The 19,422-nt window shown below is 35.2% G+C and overlaps 1 protein-coding gene across 2 annotated transcripts in view; it reads right to left on the bottom strand.

The window, feature by feature from the left end:
- Window positions 1–19,422, bottom strand: part of ERBB4 (erb-b2 receptor tyrosine kinase 4) — a 1,187,482-nt gene that overhangs the window by 739,162 nt on the left and 428,898 nt on the right. For both annotated transcript variants that reach the window (XM_012446038.2, XM_012446041.2), the window contains exon 2: window positions 18,450–18,601. In XM_012446038.2, coding sequence (XP_012301461.1) covers window positions 18,450–18,601 — 152 coding nt within the window. The remainder of the gene's footprint in view (window positions 1–18,449; window positions 18,602–19,422) is intronic.

Genomic DNA, 19,422 nt, shown 5'->3' with positions numbered 1-19,422 from the left:
TTTTGAAATTACACAGTCTTAGCTGTGTCTTTATCAGCAGCATGAAAACCAACAAAAACAGTAAACTGGCACCAGTAGAGTGGGGCACTGCTGAAAAGATACCTGAAAATGTGGAAGCAACTTTGGAACTGGGTAACAGGTTAGAACAGTTTAGAGGACTCAGACAACAGAAAAATTGGGGAAAGTTTGGAACTCCCTAGACACTTGCTGAACAGCTTTGACCAAAATGCTGATAATTATATGGACAATGAAATCTGGGCTGAGGTAGTCTCAGATGGAGATGAAGAACTTGTTAGAAAGTGGAGCAAAGGTGACTCTTGTTATGTTTTAGTAAAGACACTGGCAGCATTTTGTCCCTGCCCTAGAAATTTGTGGAACTCTGAACTTGAGAGAGATAATTTAGGGTATGTGGCAGAAGGAATTTCTAAGTGGCAAAGCATTCAAAAGGTGATGGGTGCTGTTGAGAGCATTTAGTTTTAAAATTGAAACAGAGCATAAAAGTTTGGAAAATTTGCAGCCTGACAATGCAATAGAAAAGAAAATTCTATTTTTGGAGGAAAAAAATCCAAGTCAGCTGCAGAAGTCTTCATAAGTAGCAAGAAGCTGAATGATAACCAACAAGACAATGGGGAAAATATCAACAGGGCATGTCAGAGACCTTTGCAGCAGCCCCACCCATCACAGGCCTGGAGGCCTAGGAGGGAAAAATGGTTTCATGGGCCTGATCCAGCATTCCTCTGTTGTGTGCAGTCTGGGAACTTGGTGATCTGTGTCCCAGCCACTCCAACAGTGACTAAAAGAGGCCAAGGTATAGCTCAGACCATGGCTTCGGAGGATGCAAGCCATAACCTTGGCAGCTTCCATGTAGTATTTAGCCTAGGGGTGCACAGAAGTTAAGAACTGAGGTTTGGGAACCTCCGCCTAGATTTCAGGGGATGTATGAAATTGCCTGGATGTCCAGGCAGAAGTTTGCTGCAGGGGTGGGTGCTCATGGAGGACATCCGCTAGGGCAGTGCTGAAGGGAAATGCACACAAAGTCCCCACTGGGGCGCTGCCTAGTGGGGCTGTGAGAAAAGCAACATTGTCCTGCAGAACCCAAAATTACAGATCCACCAACGACTTGCACTATATGCCTGAAAAAGCCACAGACACTCAAAACCAGCCTGTGAAAGCCGCCAGGAGGGAGGCTGTACCCTGCAAAGCCATGGGAGTGGAGCTGTCCAAGACCATATAAACTCACCTCTTGCATCAGTGTAACCTGGATATGCAAAATGGAGTCAAAGGAGATCATTTTTGGGAGGGCTTTAAGATTTGATTGTCCCGCTGGATTTTGGACTTCCATGGGAACTTTAGCCCTTCATTTTGGCCAATTGCTCCCATTTGAAATGAATGTATTTATGCAATGCCTATACCCTCATTGTATCTAGGAAGTAATTAACTTGCTTTTGGTTTTACAGGCTCATAGGTGAAAGGACTTGCTTCGTCTCAGGTAAGACTTTGGACTGTGGGATTTTTGAGTTAACACTGAAATGAGTTAAGATGTTGGGGGACTGTTGGGAAGGCATGATTGGTTTTGAAATGTGAGGACATGAGATTTCAGAGGGGCCAGGGGCAGAATGATATGTTTTGGCTGTGTCCCCACCCAAATCTCATCTTGAATCGTAGCTCTCACAATTTTCACATGTCATGGGAGGGACCCAGTGAAAAGTTACTGAATCATGGAGGCAGGTCTTTCCTGTGCTGTTCTCATGATAGTGAATAAGTCTAATGAGATTTGATAGTTTTATCAAGGGGAGTTTTCCTGCACAAGTTCTATTATTCTCTCTTATCTTCTGCCATGTAAGATGTGTCTTTCACCTTCTGCCATGTGAACTGTGAATCCATTCACCAACTGTGAAGCCTCCCCAGCCATGTGAACTGTGAATCCATTCCTTTTTTGACTTTTAAATTACACAACCTCAGGTTTGTCTTTGTTGGTAACATAAAAACAGACTAACACACTAATATTCTCATTCTACAAAAGAAAACAAGAAACTCAGAGAGTTAAATAAATATGTGCCAGATTATACTATCAGAGAGTTTAAAACCTAAGTTTTCTATTTTTCCATTTATTTGAGATAAGCACAGTGGCAGAAATGAGTCATGAATATGCACACTTTAGGCAAGAAAAAGACACAGCATGAGCAACAATGATAGGAGATTTATATGTAGGGTAGCCCAAAAGCATCTCAGAGGGTAGATCGAAACACTTCTCCTGATATCATTTAAAAAGAAAAACTATTAATGAAGATCAGTGGAATATCAACTAACTTCAGTCAAGATAAAACCTAATAGCTGAGATGCTTGTTAATCAAGTTTAACCCCCCTAAGACAAACCACCTTAGCATCTTAGCATTAATAAAAGACTAATAAGTGATAAGCATTCAAGACCAAAGGAATGCAGTTTTAAAGAAAGAAAGATAAGCAGTATGTTCAAGGGCCATGCCAGTATTTTTCATACCATACTTTAAAACTCTCCAAGTCCCTGTTGGATACAACCTAAGTAATGAATGCCATAAATGAATAAACTTATAAAGGAAAATCAGAGGGGAGTTTTGGGGTAAAGCAGTGATTCCAGAATGGAAATGTTAGAAATGTGTCTATCCAGTTTTTTTAGAAGTCAAAGTATAATCGAATAGCACAGAGCATCTGCTGAGGAAGTAGCATCACATTTTAAGAAGACAGAAGAGTCACAAAGAATAAAAGGACTTTAAGCTTTCTAAACAGCTTTCCACCAAATGCATGAAATCTTGTCCCTCCTTTCCTAATCATTCTTGGCTGAGTATCTCTGGTGGTAGAAGAGCCCAGGATAGCAGGTTTATGTGATGGAGATGGCAGTGCACAGTAGGAGGGATGTGAGAAATGGAGTCAGAGAGATATAAATTCAAGTCCTTACTATTCCCTTTTTCTTGCTGTCTTTGTCCTACTCTGCAAAATGTTGGTAATAAGGACAATGTCATGGGTCATTGTGAGAACGTATATAAAAAACACTCAGGGAGGAGAAGAAAACTAACATCAACAGAGTGCCTACAATATGCCAGCCTCTTTAATTTCATCTTTTATTTTTGCTGCTTTGTGGTGCCGATAGCCCAGTTCCTAGAAAATACAAGGTGTTTAGTCAAGAGTTCCTGTCCATTTTTCCATCTAACAAAGCACTCCCTTATATTGTAAGAATGCTCTAATTGTTAGCAAAATCTTTAAGCCCAAATCTCCGTCTTTCTAACTTCTGCCTAACGCTGCCTTCTACAACAACTCTAAACTAGGCCACTCCCTTTTCTATGAGAGCCCTTCAAATATCTGAAAACAGTTACTATGGTTCCCTTTAGTACTCTCCTCACCAGGGTCAACACACCCACTTCTGTACTCTTAACTGTTACTTTTGAGACATGGCTTTCTGGAAACGTATTGTCCCAATACTGGAAACATATTGTCCCAATTGCCTATTATAGACACACTCTAGTCAGTCAATTGTATCCTTACATATAAGGTATTTATCTGAACACCATAGTCTAAAAGAAGTCTGAGAAGAGCTGTTGAATCTGTGCTGGGCAGCTTACTAACCAATGGATTCTTCTATCCCTTTAGCAGCATTGAAGCTAGCAGAATACATAATTGTTTCATGTGTATATTTTAAGGTAAAAGAGACTATATAAGCAAGACTGTGATCAAACAATTCAATATTAATAAAGAATAAGATATACTTCTACTTGAAAACACACCGCAACAATTTGTCATGAAGTTTCCCTTTCTGTAAGCATTGGAGATGGCAAAAATTCTGTAATGAAGATGCAGAGATGAACTGAGCTTAATTATCTGTAAAGTTAAATTTTGTTATGAGCTCTGAAGTGAGTCACTTCAGAATTTCCTGAGTTTAACTTCTGCCAGTTCTTGATGCATGACCTCAAGCAAGTCAGGTAACCTTTCTGTGCCTTGTTACCCTCATCATTAAGATGAATTTGTCCCACTACCTCACAGGGGTAGTGAGAATCCCTCAATTAAAAAGACCAATTGTGCATAAATACTAAGATACTGCAGCAAAAGTTGCCTTATAAGTCTTGACTAGAGGAGTGAAAGTTTTATAGGTGAAGCTATCCTACTCAAAGGTTTTGAAAAATCTAAGCTATTTGGAAAACACGGTGGAGCCCATTTAGCATATGCTTTTGTGATTAGCATATTGCTGCACTTGTAGCTTCCTCTGAACTGACCCAAATCCATCTGTCCCCAGTATATTTATTGCTTACTCCTCTTCTTTTCCAAGACTTGACTTCTTTCCCGTTACCATATTCCTCTTTATTTGCACCACGTTAGTTGTGCTCTCTGCTTCCTTAGAAAGGATGTTGGATTGCTGACCCCATGGGCATTGACATTTCTCCAGCAGCCTACTTAACATGGAGTAATAACGCAGTCACTGTTGCTACGGCCTCACTGAAATAGATGAGGACTAGAACAAACCACCACACTAAGGCAAAGTCCAATGATATCTAAGTCCTTTAACTGATAATAGGGGAAACTCAAAAGGGACTTTGCCAGAGCAGAGTTATCTGTGAATTTTATCACTAGATCTGCTTTCAAATTCCTTCCATAAAAATGAAGATCCTCATCTTAATTCTAAATGTGTTGTAATTACAATCAGCAAACAAAAGGTTAAGCCAACCTCTTCAGGGGACTACATTTCTTAGAAAGACATCTAGAATATTGCCCAAAGGGCTTAACCACAGCTAGCTGTTTACCAAGCTTAACTTCTTGTTTATTGAATCTGATTACTGTTTGAAATAAATGCAGTAGTCATTTAGTCTTGGCAAATAAAAGTTTACTGATAAATGCTTTACTAACACTTTCATTCTCTGGCCACCCTTCTACCTGACATTTGAATGAGCTCTGACAGTGTACCTTATCTTACTTGGAATGCAAAGCACATTTACAATGATGGGGTCTTCCTGAAAAAGTGACAGAAATTCTAGAAGCCTGCCATCAGGTATCTTTGGCAACAATGTGCTGTCGTTCCTTTATCCCTATTACTGCCTGGACAACATATGTGCCCAATGGCCCAGACTGGAGATCTCAGAATCTTTTTATCTACTTCTTCACCCACAGTCTTCAGATGCAGTTAGTCATTAAGTCCTTATTAAGTCTTTCCTTATAATGATTATTGAATATATCTCTGCCTTCAATTGCCTCTCCAAACAACTGATTCAAGGCTCCCATTAACCTAATTCCTTGGAGTTTGAAATAACACCATAACCTGCAAGTAAATTTGACCTAATAACATCTTCTTCCTGCCACTGGATTTGCTACAGCTTATTAGTAACTTGACATGTCTTAAAGGATCTCCACAATTTGGCCTTCTTTTTTCAGCCTTATGTCCTAACACTTCACAATTCTGTTGCATCTGAAGTCTTTCCCCCTATGCCATGGTAAATCCTTTCTCTTTTTCCCTTACCTCCACATCTGTAAATTGAATTTAAAAAAAAAGGAGGGGATTTCCCAGGTGGAAATGCACCTAGAATACCTTCTCCTTTTTCTCTGTTATTTTATAACTTTTATTCTTTTTTTATAATTAACTCACATTTTGTTTCCTCCATGAATCTTCTTCTAACTACCCGTCTGCCAAACGCATGCTACACAATCATCTATTAATATAACTTAAAACTCTTTTTTTGTTATTGTTTAAATATCAGGCAGAGTGCTAAGTACTGGGGATGTAAGAAAGATAAGATGTAGCTCTTGTTTTAAGGAGCTCTGGAGTTCATTCTAGAAAGGTCTGGGGCATTTACCTTTTTTAGCACTTATTAAATTTGGACTAGGTACTATTAACTATTAAAATATAGCTCTGTACTTCTTTATAAAACATAGTGCCCTGAGTTTCAAAGAGTTGGCAGTCAGTAAACATCTGCTGAATGTTTAATTCTTTCATTATTTTAGTTTTTGTTAGAGTTAGGGTCTCTAAAAAAACCTCTGTTGCCCAGGGTGGAGTCAGTGATGCAATGATAACTCCTTGCAGTCTCAAACTCCTGGGCTCAAATAATCCTCCCACCTCAGCCTCCTGAGTAGCTAGGACTAAGGACTACAGGCATATCTTTTGTAGAAACAAGGTCTCACTTTGCTGCCCAGGCTGGTCTCAAACTTCTGGCTTTAAGCAATCATCCTCCTTGGCTTCTGTTTAATTCTTTTGACTATAAAATCTGAATAGTGAAGGAGGCGAATTTATCTCTCAAATTCTCCATGCGGTTTTCCTTATACCCACTGCCCCCAGTAATGAGTAATCTTAACTCTGTCTACTCAGGGTCCCCAAATGCTGTGACTCCACTGAGGCCTACCTTTTTCAATCTAGTTCTAAAAGTTTTATTTTCTTAAATGAAAATCTCCCTTCCTTGTACTGATTTTTCTAAAATCATGTTTTCTTTAAGTAACAAATGGGTCATTGGTAAATAGGCAGGAGCAAGACAAAGTCCGTGTGTAAAGTTTAAAGTGAAAGAATTAGTTTAAAATGCTCACTTTGCCTATTAGCTCTGTGTTCCTGAGAAAGTCATTTAATTCTCTGAGCCTGTTTCATCCCTTACAAAATGTGAATAATAAAACTTATTCATAGGGTTGTAATAAGGAGTGGGAGATGGAGTTAGGCACAAAACCAACAAAGTGCCCTGAACCTACTTTAACAAATGGTATTTCTGAAGTGTTAGTTCATGCCAATGTAAAACATGAGTCTAAGGAAGATTATAAATACTGTGTCGTTTTTTTTATTACAAAGAATACGGTTCCAGTATAACAAAATTCACTGGAAGAAAACCACTTAACACGGCTTATTTATCTGTTCAAAGAATAAAATTTCACTGAACAGGTCGGGTGCAGTGGCTCATACCTGTAATCCCAAGACTTTGGGAGGTTGAGGCAGGCAGATCATGACGTCAAGAGATCGAGACCATCCTGGCTAACATGAAACATCATATCTACTAAAAATACAAAAAAAGTAGCCAGGTGTGGGAACACGCACCTGTAGTCTCAGCTACTTGGGAGGCTGAGGCAGGAGAATTGCTTGAACCTGGGAGGTGGAGATTGCAGTGAGCTGAGATCATGCCACTGCACTCCATCCTGGGTGACAGAGCAAGATTCTGTATCAAAAAAAAAAAACAATTTCATTGACCAAAATGCATAGTATATCTCATCATCCAACATATTGCTACACAATGTTACATATGGTATAGTACCAGTAGGTACTTAGGACAGTGGAAGACATTAATTCTGCTTGTCTTGATGACGAGGGTGGGGATGAAGATACAGATTGAATTTGTGGGAGCATGTTAAGTTTAGCCGAATAGAGATAACTAATATTTAGAAGTTACTAAAGGGTGTATGATTTTCCAAACAGAGAAGGGTAAAAAGATATTCCATAGAGGAAGAAAATTTCATGCAAAAGCACAGAGTCCTTAGTTTATAAAGAGTAACTGGACATAAGGGATCATGTTACTAGAGGGATTCTCAGGTATTCAAGGCAGGTCAGAGAAGGACATATTAAAGTTATGAAGGCTACATGACTCTGCTCAAGTCATGCAACTCAGCCAATAAGCTGCACTACATACATGTCTATTAGGTTTTTATGTAAGAGTGTAAATATGTAAGCTAAGTATCCCATGTTTCCACTATGGGTAGCATATCATTTATTATCAACCAAATTATTTCATAGACTGTAAGATGAAAGGTACTATAGATTTTACAAGACACTGTAGAGAGAAACTTCGACTGGAAAAGTAACATAAAATAATTCCTGTGAAAGTTTTTCCTGACTTAAAAAAGTTATAAATAATTTATTCTTGTTATAAAATTTGCTTATTTATTTCACAAATATTTGCTGAGTAGCCACTACATGATAGACACTGTGTTCTATGCCAGAATTCTGCAGTGAACTAGACATGGCCTTTGTCTGGTATTTGTTATTTAGGAGTGTTGATAGAAATTACAAATACATAAATAATTGTTATAGCAGAAGTGCTACAAAGAAGCACAGTGTGCTATGAATGTATGTAATGGGAGGAATATAGACTCAGGAGTTAATAAAATATCCCTGAAGAAATTATTTATAATGGAGACCTAAAAATGTAACAGAACTTGGTCAGGACATGAATAACTAGGTGTATCTAGATGTTCTTGTGGCAGAAAATCTGAGAATGAGAGAAAGGTCAGTAGAGTTAGAAAGAGTTGAATACCAAAAGGAAGTTGGTTATAATTGAAAGATGGCCAGTGAGTTTTCATGTCATCAGTGACAGTGGGAAGATAAGACTTACAGGTAGAGACTAAACAATATAGGGACTTAATAAGAATTTTGCATTTTATCCTAAGAGGATGGAAAGTTTTAAGGAAAAAAGTAATACAATTCAGGTATGTAATCCTTACTTGCTTGTACTTTCTCTGTTGTTTCATGGATGCTTCCCGATGCTTTATTGATGCCTCGTTGAGTTTTTGATGAATACTTCTCATTGCTTCCATGAAAAGATGTTGAAACAACCGTCACAAACTATGTAGTCTTTGTGCTTCTTCAGCTATTGACTGCCTCTTAAAAACAATCAAGTGCTTGACTTGCAATTTACCTCTCTGAAAATATAAATCACTACCACCCAAAAACTGAACCTCTAAAAAAGCTTTGTAAAAACTTATTATCAAGTCTTCAGAGCATGGCTCACTAATTGTATACTAGGGTATCAAAGAAGAAGGGAAGAAGCCTAATAGGGTTAGATATAGACAGTTAGCTTTCATTGAGGTGCTAAAAGGTGCTGGGCATTATGACAGACACTTTTATTTTTGGAGAGAGTAGCATTAAATTGTTTAAGAGGATTTACTTTAACGTTCAATTACAGATTCTGATTTTCAAGTAGAAATTTAATGATAATGATTTTTAAGAGGCCTATGTTTACTAAAATACCTTAATTTTTACCACATTCATTATATATTTTACTATATTATTTTATAGTAAATGGGTTCAAATTAGAGATCAGGAGAAATAATTACAGTGTTTCTAAATGTAACAGTTTTCACATTTTATTTTTACACTTTTGATCCTTAAATTATACTCTACATGACCAAAGCAAGACCTTTAAAATTGATTTGGCCTCATGCAAAATTGTTCATCAAGGTTAAATCTGTCTTTTTTTGAAAGAAAACTAAGTGTTTCATTTTAAGAGTCAGAGAAAAATAAAGCTAATGAAAATATATGAGGTATATTTTGAAATTTTGGGAAAAAAGTTACTATTTGATTCTATTCTAATGTTTGGCTTTTACAATTAAAAGATATTTCATTGTGAACATACTTTTTAAAAAATCACATACATCGTGTTCTCTCTTTGAGTCAAGGTCCTTGTTGCTCCCAAATAAAAGAAGTAAAGAAATAATTATGCTTAATTTCCCTAAGCAACGCATATCAAAGAATCATAGAGCAAAATATATTTATTACTTGGGTTCTCTACTTATTTATTTTACTTTTTATTTTATTTATTTATTTATTTATTTATTTATTTATTTATTTATTTATTGTAGAGACAGGGTCTCACCATGTTCCGCAGGCTGGTCTCAAACTCCAGGGCTCAAGCAATTCTCCAACTTAGGCCTTCAAAGGTTGTGATTACAGGTGTGAGCCACTGTGCCTGGTTTCATTTTTCTCATTTAAAATTAAGGAAAGCCTATAAATTCATTATATGCACATTTTAAGCCAAATTTAAATATCACAATGCCCAGCGGTACAAAGAAATACTTTGTGTCTGCTCAGCATCTTAATAAATTAATTTTTAATTTAAGTATATTTGCAACAAGGGCATATTTGTGGAAAATGCATTGCAATTGGGGCAAAAATAAACTTTTTGCAAACAGATTTATTATTATTTATTATTAGTGAAATAAAATATTTTCATTATTTAGTAGGTTATACTTAACTAGAAACATTACATAAAGTTAATATTATACACTAATTTGATTCTCAATCCCTAGAAAGTGGTTGGTAATTTACATTTATATATGCATAGATATAAATGGTCACTATATTTACAATATATGTATATAGTTATATATATTGGATTGATAAATACTATTTATTATTTCTATCTTTCCTTCTAATACGCCTTCAAATATTTACTATCAGTTATACATCTTTATCATAGATACTATTTTATCTACAGTTTTTTAAATATGCTTAAGATACAGAGGAAACTCATATATGTATATATTTTGCTTGTTCATTTGTTGTTGTTTTTTCTTGAGACAGGGTCTTGCTCTGTCATATAGGTTTGAGTGCAGTGGCACAATCACAGATCTCTGCAGCCTCCAGCTCCTAAGCTCATGTGATCCTCCCTCCTCAGCCTCCTGAGTAGGTGAGATTACAGGCATGTGCCACCACACTAGTTAAATTTTTTAAGAATTTTATAGCAACAAGGTCTCACTATGTTACCCAGGCTGGTCTCAAACTCTTGGTCTCAAGAAATCCTCCTGCCTCAGTCTCCCAAAATGCTGGGATTACAGGTATGAGCCACAACACCAGCCTATTGAATATACTTTTATTTAATACTTCATTGAAATGATTAAAAAGAACATTTTAACTATATATTTAAATAAATGCCAAATAAAGAATGTAGACATTTTTTATCTTTTGACTTATCTTGTGGGATTTCTAAAAAAGCATTAGAAGTTTGAGTCAATGTATTTTTAGATTAAATGGTACTTAACCCTTGAGGAAAAAAAAGTCCTAAGCTAAGTGTAAATTGTATAGCTTTTTCAAATGTAATACAAGTTCCATGATTAGATTTATTACAAAATCAAGTTTCAATTTAAAAGCCAGCTGTAAATACGCACATACAAAATTGCATATGTATTATATTTAATGGCCTTAGAAACAGCTTTCAGAAACTATCAAAGCCTTGAAAATTCCATTGAACCCAAAATATCGACCTTGGCCTAACTGACATGCTGTAATATTCTTTCTATGTCCATTTTAGCATTCTCTATGTCACTCAGCTAAGAGATCATCATCTTTATACAGCATCTAAATATGTTATATTTTACCATAAAGGTAATTTTACATGAAATTCAAACAGAAAGAATTAAAGAAAGCGTTACCAGCACCCTATCTTATTTTAATGCTTGTCTATCTGACTGATAGTTTCTTGAAGGTGCAGTTTCTTTGAATCTAATGATGGTGAAGTCTAAATATTATTATGTTGATCACATAATGCTCTCTTGCCACCTGTCACAGTTAGTGACATGGAAGTAAAACATAGACTCCTGTACTCAATGAATACACAGTTAAAGAATACAAATACTTCACATAAAATTCTCATTTACTTGTCCATCATTTAAGTGACACATATACCACTTTACTATCTTACAGAGTTTTTCAGGAATACAAATTCAGGTTTATACTCTTACTATACAGTCCAATCGAAATGTGTGTACAACTGAAATATACATGCTGTAGCAGAAAATGTTGCACTTAAATCATCTTTTTGGTAACTATAAGATTGTAACTTATGTGGACCCACTTTATTTTGTCATAGATGTTTAATTTCAATGGTGTTTTCCTCTCTAATGTTTCTATAATATGACAAGTTTTATCATCCTGATTCTATCTCTCCAATATCATATCTGCCACACAAGTCATTCTATCCAGTATTTAATAAGCTAAAAACAAATATAGATGGGTGTTGGTAGCTACTATGTAAACAAACTATTCAGTAAATCATTTTCTAACCCCCCCAAATAAGTACTGTATAAATTATCTATTTATTTTGAAATATGAACTCTTCAATGGAGGGTTTGTCTAAATCATACTACGCAGCAGACAGCTTAGCCTGGACATATTGGAAAACAGACATAAACATAAAAACCACCCCCCATACTGTTGGATTTAATTCTGGTCATGTGCTTCTTTTTTTTTTTTTTTTTTTTTTTTTTTTTTGAGACGGAGTTTCGCTCTCGTTACCCAGGCTGGAGTGCAATGGCGCGATCTCGGCTCACCGCAACCTCCGCCTCCTGGGTTCAGGCAATTCTCCTGCCTCAGCTTCCTGAGTAGCTTGGATTACAGGCACGCGCCACCATGCCCAGCTAATTTTTTTGTATTAGTAGAGACGGGGTTTCACAATGTTGACCAGGATGGTCTCGATCTCTTGACCTCGTGATCCACCCGCCTCGGCCTCCCAAAGTGCTGGGATTACAGGCTTGAGCCACCGCGCCCGGCCTGGTCATGTGCTTCTAACTGCCAGAAGACAATGAAAAGGAAGCACTAAAGCTAGAAGTAGGCTAAAATGTAAATATTTAAGAATTTTATATTAACTTTCAATGGTTGTTTGTCCTTACTGAAAATGGGGAAGGAATAGATCAAGACATAGTTACTTGTTCCAACTTGAAACTCATTGCCAAACATCACTCCTGACTTCATTGTAACAAAACTGTGCTAATGAAGCCAAACTCTTTGGTTCCAGTCAATATTTTGCTCTCTGAGTTGCAGCTTTCTCTGCCTTCCTACAAATGTTTGTCATTAGTCAGAAGAGGAATATGCATGAGAAAGAGAATGAAATAATATAGATCCTTTACTAGCACTGGAAAAGTAATGCAAATTTTATGACTTATGAAGAGTAGTTGAAAAGCAACATCTTCAGAAGAATCCCATACATATCCTAATAAAAGAGGATGATAGTCCAACAGCATTATAAAATGTTAAATATTAACTAAAGGCAAAGGCTATATTTGAATTTAAAAATAGGAAATTTTCTCTGGTAAACTATTTGCATGATTTCTATAAAGTTTTGTTTTTAAAAATAGGAATTTTTAGGTGGCATTATTTCTTGTAAATTCAAAAATAGCCATGTAGCTCTGTAAAATACACAGTAAAAGCAAACTACATTTTTCAAATGTGTTACCTTTTCATAACAACATGTGCTTGTTATTCATTATCTGAGAGAAGATATCATTTCTTTATCTTTTTGCTTCAAAACACTATACTTTGTTATTTTCAAAGTCACTGCCTTTTGCTATCAATAATATAATAATATAACAATATTTTAAAGACATCTTCATATACTACTTTTTCTTCATTTTTTAGAAATAAAATACATTTATAATCATTAAAATTAAGGTTTCTAAACTAGAGCATACAGAGTTCCAGTGAATTACTGATATTGTAACCATTCCACATCCATGCATCAAATGTTAAATTTATCTCCTCATAATCCTAGTGTACACTAATTCTGAAGTAATTTTCACACAACTAAATTCAAGCCACAGATTAAAAATTATTACCTATTATAACAATGGATGAGGATAGTTGTTAATACTCTCTATATACTCTACATTTCGTAGCATACTTCCTTACACATAATCAACACATAATAGTTATCTGCTTAAAGTTAATATATAAAACAGAAAATAAATTTAAAGTATAAAAGCTGGTGGGTCAGGCACCTTTTTAGAAGCACTGAGTTATTAAATGCCAGCAGTAGCAAGGAAGACCAATGCAATGACAAAGGAGAGAAAGCTCCCAAGAATTCTAATGAGGGTAAAAGGTCTAATAGTTCATTCCCATTACTTACTACATTTTGCCTTGTTTTAAAGAGTTCACAAAGTGTAAGACAATAGCACAAAATCTGTGGTTTTTATGCCTTGCTGCTTTCTATTATATGTCTTAACCTTGTGATGGTGATAAAATACATAATAAATAAGTTTTAGGGCCTTTTTCTAGCCAGAGATGTGGTTCCTCGGGAGTTGAATGTTAAACATAGTGAACCGGATTTCTTTTCCCAAAAATAAATGCAAAAACTGGAGGTTACAAGAAAGCTGGCATGAAAGGTGTTTACAGAGATAAGCATCAAGATTGCAATAATAAAAGCGTCTTGAAAAGAATGCATTTAAAAGCATTTCAACAAAATGTATCTAACAAAAATTAAGGAAAGTATCTACAAAACATTAAAATTATTTAAAAGTACATCTCCAATCCAATTACAAAGGCTTACTTTTGCTGTGTTCTTGAAATCTCAGGAGATGTACTAGACAAGGCATTTCAGTACAGTAAAAAACAATCTAGTATAAGGGGGAAATTACCATAAAGTTGCAAGAGTAGAGCTGGAAATGGCTAGAATACAATCAGTCTTCAGAAGCAGAATGGGAAATGGAAATGAATGGTTCCCCAAATTACTGTTTGGGGTAAATATTGTCTTTTTCTACTCTTTGTACCTGTTTAAGTGTGTTGGCTTCATTCTATCTGCACAGCTCTGATGTTCAAAGCACAAGACAAAGATGGCTGTGTTGTGGAGTAGTCAAGAAATTAGCTAACAGAGAAACTGAATGCTACTGGTGACAATTCCAAATCCTCATGGGAAGGGATATCGATTGTCTTATTCCTACACACCTGGCCTGTGTGTGAGGTCACACTGAAATAACATATCTGTGAAAAGAGGCTCACATGTTTATCTAGACAATGGGTCATATATGAAATTGGGATCTATAATTTAAGACAAATACTAATTCGCTTGTCCATTCAACAAATATTTAATGAACATTTACTATGTCTTAGTCATAAATACTGAATATCCAGATAGCAAATAAGGTAAACGGGGTATCAGGGAAAACTGTCACAATTCATATAAATTAGAGTGGTTTCATATAAAATAAAACAAATGACAAAGCAAAACATTCTACCTTGCTAGCTAGAGATGAAAATAAGGATGGAAGATCCTTTAAAAACAAAAGTAATTTCCTAAGTTCCTGAAGAAGAAATGAATCCAGTATGAAATTTAAGATCCCTATTGACTTTCTAAATACATCATTTGGGTCACTCTTAAAGGAAGGGAAATTGTAAAACCTTTATAAGAAGTTTGTTCAATGAATCCTAGTTACATAACTATAGATGAGAACTATGTATAGAATAGGTAAATACAAATCTATTAACCACTCATACAATTTGAAACTTATAGGAAATGGTTAAATCACTATATTTTCTTTACATGGACTCCACTTACTATAATGTGTCAATACTGAACAGAATATATATTTTGGAAAGAAGCTACTATCAGCACAAATAATTCATAATGTGGTTTTAGGAAGGAATGAAATTTTGTATTAAATGGAAAGCTTTGTAGCATATTCAAATGTATAATTTGAAATAATATATCATCAAACAGTAGTTTTATGAAGATTTTGGCAAAGAGTCTCTGCTTTCAGGGCCCAGTAAGAAAAGGAACTACTAATACTGAGCTCACCAATGAACAGAGAATGGGGCATGCAGCAATATTTATTTATTTATTTATTTATTTATTTATTTATTTATTTTGAGATGGAATCTTGCTCTGTTACCCAGGGTGGAGTACGCTGGTGTGACCTCGGCTCACTGCAACCTCTGCCTCCTGAGTTCAAGTGATTCTCCTGCCTCAGCCTCCCAAGTAGCTGGGATTACAGGTGCCCGCCACCACACTCAACTAATTTTTGTATTTTTAGTACAGACGGGGTTTCACTATGTTGGCCAGACTGGTCTCTAACTCCTGACCTCAAGTGATCAGCCTTCCTCAGCCTCCCAAATTGCTGGGATTACAGGCGTGAGCCACCACATGTGGCTTTAGAATATTCTGTTCTTCACCTACTTCTTGATCTTACTCTTATTAATCTTCATTGACTACTTTATCCAGTCACAAAATGTTAACTTGTCACTTGGATGCTGATTTCTCCTAAATATCTACACTATAAGGTTCTCTACCTCTCCCATGGAATATTCTATTCCATCTGAAACTTTTTCTTCATCCACACTATACTGTAGCTTCCCTAAGAGGGGTCACATGTGATTTATTTGCATGTATATGCCCAGTGTCTGAAACAGTATACGCTAAGTACACATTTATTAACTCTGCTTTCTTCTAAGCCTTATATTACTCCCATTAAAATGACCTTCTCTTACAACCCACTCAGCTCATGAGCTTCTATTCATTTTCTCATGATTTAATTCAAGCACTCCTTTGGTTAAACTTTTCCTGAATCCTTCAGAATAAGCACTACTTTCTTTGCCCAGCATAAACTCCACCCCTACCATTAACATAAGACCACACCTTCATTCTGATTCTAGGTTCTTATTTGTATCTTAGAAATAACATTTTATGTATATATACATACAGACAAAAAAATACATATATATCACATATAAAACATAATTTATCATATGTGTATATATACACACACACACACACATGTAATATGCCTATACACACACATATATATATATACAGTACTTATGTATTACATATCTGTAATCCTCAACATGATTGTTGAAGTCAAGGAAATAAATACCGTTATTTTCTTGGGATTGCAGATGTGTTTTCTAAGGATTAGAGAGGTGTAATACGTAAGTACTGTATATGACATGAACGGATTCATGTCATAATAGAAATGATTTTTTATTAAAAAAACAAAAGATATGTGAAACAAAACATAAGTTAGGAAGCAAAAACAAAGTGCTGTTAGAGTTATCTTTAAATACATATATTAAAATAAAGATATGCATATGGATTAGTACAAAGTTTAGATGAACTTTTAGAGATGCTAGTTAGGAACCAAAATTTACTTTTCTAAAAGAAATAGCTTACTTTTTATCCAGGAAGAAATTTTGACCCTCCTTATCTTACTTTTTCCAAACCTGCTCATTCTAATAATGTATCTTTTTAATTCAAAATGCTTTCTAACACAGTATACACCATATATCAAAAATATCTACATGCTTTGTTCATATTGCTAAAGTTTAAAAATAGACTAAAGTACATTTTTTATCATTCCATGCTGTTACCTTATAAGATCATGAGAATTATTATAAAAGATGTAAAAAGACATTTTCATGTTATTTAATATAATGACAGTCATTTACAATAGTCACGACATTTTTTGTTGTCAGTGAAATTTAGTTTCATGTATAGAAAAGCAAAGCAAACATAAGAAGAAAAACAAAGATCTTTAGATTACATTTTAAAATTTTTCTATTATTCTAATCTAATAGACTGTTTAAATTATTTATTTTCCCTGTTTCAGAACTCAGCTTTCTTTGTTAGTTTGTTTTTTCCACAATATCGAGTTTCCTGGCGTATGTTCTAGGATAGCTTGTGTGTGTTCTCTTCTGTTTAAACAACAGCTCCCTCAAAAAGTAAGTTCTTTTAAGGCCTTCTCATTCTATGATTCAGATATTCTTTACTATCTACTTTTGATTAACAAAGACATCAAAATTAAACATCATAATTATTAAAAACTGTTGACACATAACTTGTAGAAACAGAGCTCTATGAATCAAGCAGAGAATAAGGAAATACCTTCAGTTCATTCGCTTTACTAGTCCAACTGAGAGTCGTTTTAAAAATGGATATCATAAGCCACACAGTGTTATTCATGTTTTGAGGTGGTTCATTTTCTGAGGTTGTTACCAATTTTAGATATATTTAGTACATTGAAAATATTTAAATATCACTTCTTTTCACTACTTATCTAAGTATAGAATCATTAAATTTTCATACATTTCTAAATAATTTACTATCCTCAAACTGGTTTACTGGATTAGTATTCAAAACATTTAACTTAAAGTTGTATTACAGTGCTCTTGAGACGTGTGCAAAGATTACTGAAAATAAGGTCAATATATATATATTAGTAATTCTTGTATAAGAATAAATTCTTAATTGTGCAAAGACTACATTGCCATCTCACTTTGTCAAAGTCTCCTTCAAGTTCAGATTTTCCTAAACATATTCCAGTTAAGGCAAAATTTTAGAAACTAACCATGAGCACTAATAGCCAGTTAAACAGAGAATAGATCAATGAAAGCCAAAAAAACAGTTTCCAAAAGGACTGATTTTCTCCGAGTAACCTGATCTATACATATACACATTTGTGCTCATGCATGTATGGATCTACTCAAGTACTCGTGATTTCCTATGAATCTACTTCTTCAAATAATTTGTAAGTTTTCAAAACCAGATGTTTTTTTTTTTTAATAACAGCCTTAGTCTCCTTATGTAATATAAAATACTCTAAAAGTCCAAAGTGGCAGAAAAGAGGCAGAAATGGAGATGACTGGCTAAAGTTATCAATTTTTATCTGATTGCTCCTCTGACTCTCCTAGTTCACAGCTTCTCAGAAAAAGATTTGCTAGATGTCATGTGCTATACGGTGACAGAATTTTTTATCAATTGTAGGACAACAGCAACTGCTCTAAACTCAAAAGCATCAGTCATCATGGCTTTGTTACTCTTGTTCTTTTCCTGGGTGTGTTTCACTATCTCTTATCTTCTGCCTACAGTCACAGTGCCTGCCAGGCAGAATAGCACACCTTCCAGGTATCAGCATGCAGATCTGCCTGTATGCATCATGACACCAATGTCTGATCACAAAGAACAGAAAGAAAGCCATAGTTTTACCCGCAGGAAAGAGAGGTCCCGGTTGTGCTCAATGCTGGTTATCTCCAGGTTGCCCATGACGACCTCACAGTTTTCATAGTACTTGCGCAAGGCTCGGTACTGCTGTTCCAGGTCAGAGAGAGAGCTCAGTTTATTTTCTGTTCCTGCACACACTGCAAAGACAAGAAGATACACGTGAAATTATATAACCTTTATATGACATGCACAATGATAATATCTTCTTCAAAACTCTATTCCACAAGCCTATCCCAGTTCTCTGAATACAAATATTTTGATTGTCATTAAAAGTCATAGACCCACATACTGATAAATATTCTCACTTTTATATTCCCAAATTACATGTGCTAATCACAGAGAGGAGGAAGGCATAGATTCCACAGAAATAAATAGCAAGGAGATAAACTTAATCCCAGTTGTAATGACCACATGAAGCATGTAAATACATTTACTTTTATTTAAACGTGTGTTTTTTTTTTTAGGACATATAATTTACTCTATTTTCTAACTGGGCAATTCTACAAATGAAAATAAATCAAAATCAAAAGATAGTGAAAGTAACAGTTTTACCTAAAAATTGTATTTATTGTATAAAGTGTTCCAGCTGAGTAAATTTTTTACATAAACTTGTACCTACAAGACCTCAAACATGCTTTATTATTATTATTTTTTTAACTTTTAAGTTCAGAGGTACATGTGCAGGTTTGTTTACATAGATAGACTTGTGGCATGGGGGTTATTCACACAGATTATTTCATCACCCAGCTACTGAGGCTAGAACCCATTAGTTATTTTTCCTGATCCTCTCCCTTCTTTCAGTTTCCATTCTCCAATAGGCCCCAGGGCATGTTTTTCTCCTCCATGTGCCCATGTATTCTCATCATTTAGCTCCCACTTATAAGTGAGAATATGTAGTATTTGGTTTTCTGTTCCTGCTTTAGTTTGCTAAGGATAATTGCTTCTAGCTCCATCCATG

Source organism: Aotus nancymaae, unplaced genomic scaffold (genome assembly GCF_030222135.1).
Source record: "Aotus nancymaae isolate 86718 unplaced genomic scaffold, 86718_ANA_hifiasm-v0.15.2.pri h1tg000008l, whole genome shotgun sequence".
NCBI lineage: Eukaryota > Metazoa > Chordata > Mammalia > Primates > Aotidae > Aotus > Aotus nancymaae.
This window is presented reverse-complemented; position numbering and strand designations above follow the sequence as displayed.